We start from the raw sequence: 7,145 nt of genomic DNA on the forward strand, positions 1-7,145 counted from the left end.
ACACAGGGAACTGCCAACCTAATCTGGCCAGTACAGGTGCCCAGGAGATGCAAGGAGAGCAGAGTTTAAACAAGTAATAAAGCGCTCAGCAAAGAGAGGGACAAGAGAGTCCCCGCGAGGGTGAGTGTACCAGGCGTAATATACGGTCACTATTATTGTGTGTATGTTTTTCAAGCACTCTGAGTAGTTGCGGTTGTCCTTAACCGTTCATAATCCCCAACGTTATATATCTGAATGCTTTCTGACAATTTACAAAACTTTGCCAGTCCGCTCCCCTCTCCCTGTGGAGAGAAACCAGTTTATTATTAATACAAATACAGGAATATTTCCCATTAGACTTCATAAACTGCTAATTGATAGATTCCGTGGAAAAGCTACAGTTTGGGTATTGTTCAGGAGATCGGTGGATTTGCATGATCCATCACACTACATCCTTTGAACAGTGGCTTTTCCCTACTCTAATGGCTGAAATAGTATATCATGTACAGTATATGTACTTTAGGGGTTTTTGCCTTTTTTTTTGGATCAATAATAGGAAGGTTAGGTAGAAGGGTTGCACTTGATGAATTTAGGTCTTTTTTCAACCCTATGTACTATGTAACTTTGTGTCACTTTTCATGTGTAATGTATTTAATGTGAAATTATGTGAGATACTGTCAGTACCGACTAATTTATGTATTTATAAAAGTGATAGTTCAATGATGTTGGTATGGATGTGAGAACTTTTTGGATGTAGGACAATTAGAATGTTCCCAATGTTTTGTTTTATATGTATCTGTGTACTTACTCTGTAATATGATATGAACTGTGACATGCATGGGCTTCATGAGTTAAGTCAAACAGTAAAAGTTACTAAAGCAAAATATTTTTTAGCAGCCTCCATCCCACCTAGTAAATTAAGTCTCACATGTACCCTTAAACACAATAAATTTAGTCATTGGGGTAAATATGACTGCCAACTAAGCAGCGGATGGGCAGCCCCACTTCACTACCAAAAAGTTTTTTTTAGTAATTGTTAAAATGCATCACTGTTGGTTCCCCTCCCCAAATTCATTAAAAGTGATTGTGGGGGGGGAAAACTGGCCAGAATATTTAGCTGTAAACAGGAAAACCTCAAATGTACAATTAAAGGGAAACTAACATATACCTTAGCAGCTTGCTTACATTCCATCACATTGTGGGAGGGGAATAAAAGACAGCATGCTACCAGCTTATCTATTGCGAGATTTGCTGGACCACATGCTTTAATGGTCAAGAGTGTGGCAGCTGCAGTTTAGCATTAATAAATGTAAAATAATGCACTTGGGACTTAAAAATCCCAAGGCCGACTTTAGCATTGCGGCACTGTTTTGTCAGGGACAATGGAAGCATAGGCATTGCTACAGGGGGGCAAGGGGGGCAATTGCCCCCCCTAGATTATCTCTTGCCTCCCCTTTGCTCCCCCCCCCACGAATTTGGAAACCCCCCCCAGCTGCAGGACCTGGGAAAAATGGGCAGACTGGATGTACCAAATGATCCTTATCTACCGTCAAGTTCTATGTTTTTAGGTTTCTCTCAATTGTGTGCACAAGAGGAGCATAGAGATTAGCAAACTTGTAGAAATGTGCAGGGTTCTTTACCTATATTTTGTTTCTTTAGCATAATTAGATAATTTAACCTAGCCTGCTATATCTTTCTGCAATCGTCAGGTCATTTCAACCACAAAATGCATAATGCTCAAAACATGTGGAATATTTGGACCAATGTTTTTTTTAATGGAAGTACAAAGTATGTTAGGAGTCAACCATGGCTCCCTGACTACACCGTTTTGTCAGCCTTCATTGCAATTTTTGTTCTTGGTTGTGCAAAAAACACTGATCTTCATACTGAAGATTTAACAATAAGTACTTCTAAGATTACCTCTGGGTAGTGTTGCACTTTAGTAATGTAACGTGTGCAGTTCACTGTGTCATCTATCTATTTTTAATTTGCTTTAATGGTGGCTAAAAGAACATGGTAAAAAATTAGTGGTCCGGGAATATAGACACTGATCGCTATAACAAGCTACACAGAGAGCAACGGGAAACAATATAACCCAAGCAATTCATTGGGTTGCGAAGAATGTCAGCCCAATTTATGGATACATTTTACTCATAAATTATCTACAACAAAACACTTCATCTGGAAATCTTGAGATTTGTTTAAACAGATTTAGCTCATGAGCACAGAAGTTTATGGTTAGTACAACTTGAACAAGGTAACCTTCTCAATGACATAATATATGCATCATTAACCCCTTAACGACCAGTGACGTGCCAGGCATGTCATGCAAAAACGACCAATGGTCAGTAAACGACCAATGAAATACCTGTCACATCATGGCATTAAACAAGCTTAGAACGGTGTTCCTGTAATGCCTTCGCTTAAACAGTGTTACTGCACTGCCTGATTTAAGCTCAGGAAGTGATTAACAAACTCTTTGACAAAGGGTGGTGGTAGAATTAGTGCATTGAAAGGGTTAAAATAACAACATTTGAAATACCTTGGGGCATCTAGTTTTCAATAATATGTTGCTTGATGGGGCACGTTTGCATTGCCCACCTTCAAAGATGTCCCAACTACCACATGGGGCAGAATTACCAGATTTGGAAAAACTGGTTTTGAAATAGCAAAAAGTTTGTCCTTAAGGGGTTAAATGTATCAATTTTAATTTTAAAACCTACTCCAGAGGAGAAAAAAATATGGATGTCTACCAAGACACTGATACATTTGTAACAACAGTTGATGTGGCTATTTTAATTGAGAAGTGATACAATTCTGGGATTTCTTCCAGAAAAGTATCAAAACACTATTAGTTAACTATTTCATGGGACAAAACAATTTCTGGTACAGGCAGTAAAATTTTCTAAAATGAAACCCTTTTTAGATGGGTCATTAAATGAAGCCTGAAATGTCAGTGCTCATTCCAGTTGGCTTTGTTCACGCATCTGCATTTTTAAGTATATGAGCTTCAACAAAAGTGGACAATGGTAATGGTATCCCAAATTTTGTGTTGTGAACATGTTTTCCATGTGTTCCCTGCATCTGTGTAAAAATAATGTTCTAGAAGTTATAACTGGTCATTATATGAATTTAAAAGCGGTGTGACTGTAACAGTATCAGAAGTATATGCTTGAGAGAATGGACCCTTATATGTACATAAACAAGCAAATGATAAATAAGAGAAGACTACCAAATTATATTATATCGTAGGTAACATGGCTTTCGGTAAAATGGAAACCACCGATGGACCATGGTCATGGGTGGTGCTCGTTGCGGTTATGTTCATACATGGAATGACGCTAGGATTCCCTTCCTGTATCGGAGTGTATTACACAGAGCTTCAGAACTCTTTTCAGGCTTCCAACACAGAGACTTCCTGGTTCCCATCAATTATTATGGCTGTTCTTCATGCAGGAGGTGTGTATGCATTATTTACCATAATTAAAAAAAGTTTTTACTAAAAAGAAGCACTATTCACTCAAAGTATTCTAGAATTTGAGCAAACTTACAAACTGAACTTGTAGTCAAATGCATTTTACAAATAGTTGGAATGTCAGTTATGGAGATAATTGCTTATGTCCAAAAGAATTGCATTTGAAAACCATGCCCAGGTGAAATTGCTGCAGAACAATTGAATATAAATAGAACATTTAAGAAAATAAAGTAAGCCTCCTTTTCATGTTTAAAAGACAATTTTAGGCTTCTATTACACTTTAAATGCATGACTCATGAACATATGATGAAGTGACACTTTCTGAAAGGACACGGACAAATCTATATGTACATTGTTTCCCACGCCTCATTTCTCCATCAACAGGGCCGCTGTGCAGTATAATGGTTGAAAGGTTTGGCTGCAGAGTTACTGTAATGGTTGGAGGTGTCTTGTGCAGCATGGGAATGGTTACCAGTTCTTTCTCCCAAACAATTGTCCATCTCTATTTAAGTGCTGGACTTATTGGAGGTAGGTATCCAATGCAGGCTTTTCTTATATACTTATATTGATTATAAGCCTTCCAGATTGTTAGCTTGTTTCACCAACAGCCCCCTCAACCGTTGTTTCTGTAAATCCAAATTTGCAATTCACTTGTTATGTCCTGTTTGCCTGCTGTGCAGCATTGTGGAATATAATGGTTCTAAATACATGGGAGCCTTGTCAAGAAACTTATTTTTAAATCATGATCTTTTAAGCCTCAATTTGTTGCTGTAAGGTAAAATAAAATTGTATTCATATAAATTATTTGGGCAACTGCATTAACACACTTGACAATAAAACATGGAAGTTGAGAACTATGAGTTTTGTAATTAAAGCCTATTTACACCCTTAATCTGTTTTCATTTTCCCATGGTTATTACTTTAACCCCTATTATTCTATTAACGTTATGTGTATTTAAAACTGGGAGACAGATTAGTTTGCCTTTCTAGTTCATGTTAGTTTGTAGTAGATTAGAAGCTGGTCCAAGGTAAAACTGTGTGTCCCTATTGGAGAGAGCCCGTTTGCCTCAAATCAGAGTGGCCATGGGACTTTTAGATGATCCTCCAAGACTAGGGACTAACTCCAAGGGTAAACACAGGTAGAACCAAAGAAGTCTTTAACAGGTAGTTGGCTTACAGGAAAACTGTACAAAAAGCCAAGGTCAGGAAGCAGGAGTTCAGAGTAGAATGATAACAAGCCATGGTCCGGGAGCCAAGGTTCAGAATATTTGTATAGGAACACAGGTAAGGTAAGACCATCAGGGAGAAGGTGTAATTTGTATAGTGCTAGAGGGAGAAAAGGCACCAGATTTTGAATTGGGAACCAATTTCAAATAGGAGTGATGCAATAGCTGGAGGGAGTCGCTAGATGACACATGATACTGGAGGCCTCCCTCATTGTCGGGTTGGTGGGGCTGGCCGCATGGAGCATGCAGGAGACAACGCAGCGGATGAATAACAACATCGGTTTTTCTGTGTTGGCCCATAAAAGGTATACTGTTTGACTATGGCTTTGATTTTCCCTTGGCTAAAATATTGGCTAATTCCCTTGGCTATATCTATTATCATTATTCCTTTCTTTATAAATATTTGGCAAACTATCAAGAGGTAACACAATCCCAAGAGTTAGAAAGTGAAGGTCCTATAAATGTGCTATGTTAATTATTAAATATGTATAGCCATGTAATACCAAATTCAAATATCTGAATTAGAGACATACATTTCACACAAAAAAAACATTAATACTCGCTGTGATTTTTTCACTTTCCATTAGGTTTGGGTCTCTGTTTCTGCTTCCAGGCAGCTGTCACAGTGCTAGGATATTACTTCATCAGACGGCGGACATTGGCCAATGCTCTGGCTGCAACCGGAGCTTCGGTTGGAATGGCATTGTGGCCACTCATTTCCCAGTATCTCCTGGAAGCAATGGGTTGGAGAGGTTCCTTTCTTATCTTTGGTGGAATACTGCTTAATTGCTGTGTTTGTGGTGCTATCATGAGGCCAGTGAGATCCCCAACTCCTACACCTAAGAAGGATTCCCATGTCACTGACTTGCCCACTAGTAAGCCCTGTACAGGTGAGGAGTTGGAACATGGTAAAGGTTTGCGGAGGTACCTGGCTATTGACCTCCTTCTTCATCATCGTCGCTACCAAATTTTCACAATAGGTGTTACATGGCTGGTTCTAGGTTTTGTCTTGCCACTCTTTTACTTGGTACCATATGCAACAAGCAGTGGGGTCTCTGAATCAACAGCTGCGTTGCTGCTGTCACTCATTGGATTCATCAATATATTTGTGCGCCCTGTAGCTGGGTTGGTATCTCAACAGAAAATGTTCTCTGGAAGGCTTATGTACTTATTTAGTGGGGCTGTGACTTTGAATGGACTCAGCAATCTAGTTTGTGCAGCCTCTCCATCATTTCCAGCTCTGGTGATTTACTGCACCCTATACAGTGTCTCAATGAGTGTCATTGGTGCATTAGTATTTCAAGTGCTGATGGACACAGTTGGAATGAAGAGGTTCCCTGGAGCATTTGGACTTTTCACCATTCTGGAGAGTATCACCATTCTCTTGGGACCACCTTTAGCAGGTTTGTGACAAATCCTCTTATTTTTAATCCTATGAAACTTTTAGATGTGTTTTACATGCCCTGTAATTTAATCATTTTCAGGATTACTGGTGGATATTACTGGGCAGTATGGCTTGGTTTTCTATGCCAGTTGCATTGCAGTGACGTCGTCTGGCCTTTTCATGGGTTTCGCCACCTTTGCAGTAAACAGGAAGGATGCAGCCGAGAAAAATGAACAAAACAAAGCAGATGCCATAAGCAGGAATGATACCAAATACTCTCCAGCAAGACAAGAGATGCTATAGGATGAGACTCTGTGAGAAGAAAAATCTAGCACAGTCTTCACAGAGACAAAATTAAGTCAATATTTCTGCTTTAGGATTTGGAGCAGGAACACTATTTCAACTTTCTGCCTTCACAAAGCTCAGACAAGAGGCCTCACTAGGTATCTCAGAGTGTATTTAGGACTCTGCAGATAACTGTTGTCCCAATGGGTGAAAACACAATGTTAGCATGAGCTGTTTTTCATTTAAGAGTGTATTGGTCAGTGATGTCTTCATAGAAAGGTCAATATCATATTTTAAGGATAACTGAAGTACATTCTGCCGCACTGAAAAACAATCCATAAAAATACAGCTGCTACGTTTAACGTTTAAGACATATTTAACAGCACTTCCAGTTGTAACCGCTGCACTTTAATAAATCCTTTTACACAGTGTTAGGTCCAGCTATTACACAATTCATTATATATGACCTCAGTACGCTGTGATTAATGCACCAAAAATAGGCTACATATTGCAACTGGTGTATGACATTTCTCTTCCAGACTCAGGAAACTACATAAAGGAACTACCTCTTATGTCACTTTTGCAAATATATAACATTTTAGTAGTAACGTTTTTTCCTCTGCAATGAAAACCTTTATTAAAGTTACTCCATTTATGTCTTACAAATACCGTATTTGCTCGATTATAAGAAGAGGTTTTTTCTGAAAAATACCCCATATCTTATAATCGAGCTCGTCCTCTAATCAGACCTCAAATAGCTGAAAAAAATGTCCGCTGGGGCCAGGCTGCTTACCGG

At 38.9% G+C, this 7,145-nt stretch overlaps 1 protein-coding gene across 1 annotated transcript; it reads left to right on the top strand.

The window, feature by feature from the left end:
- The first annotated feature begins 3,236 nt into the window (after positions 1–3,236).
- Positions 3,237–6,367, top strand: LOC149281569 (monocarboxylate transporter 6-like). The gene is made up of 4 exons (XM_089499144.1): positions 3,237–3,438; positions 3,839–3,982; positions 5,268–6,083; positions 6,165–6,367. Exons 1-4 carry the CDS (start codon positions 3,237–3,239, stop codon positions 6,365–6,367), a joined length of 1,365 nt encoding a protein of 454 aa, XP_089355270.1.
- The last annotated feature ends 778 nt before the right edge of the window (positions 6,368–7,145 follow it).

This window comes from Sceloporus occidentalis, unplaced genomic scaffold (assembly GCF_023333645.1).
Source record: "Sceloporus occidentalis isolate IW3139 unplaced genomic scaffold, rSceOcc1.0.p SCAF_130, whole genome shotgun sequence".
In the NCBI taxonomy this organism is placed as follows: Eukaryota; Metazoa; Chordata; class Lepidosauria; order Squamata; family Phrynosomatidae; genus Sceloporus; species Sceloporus occidentalis.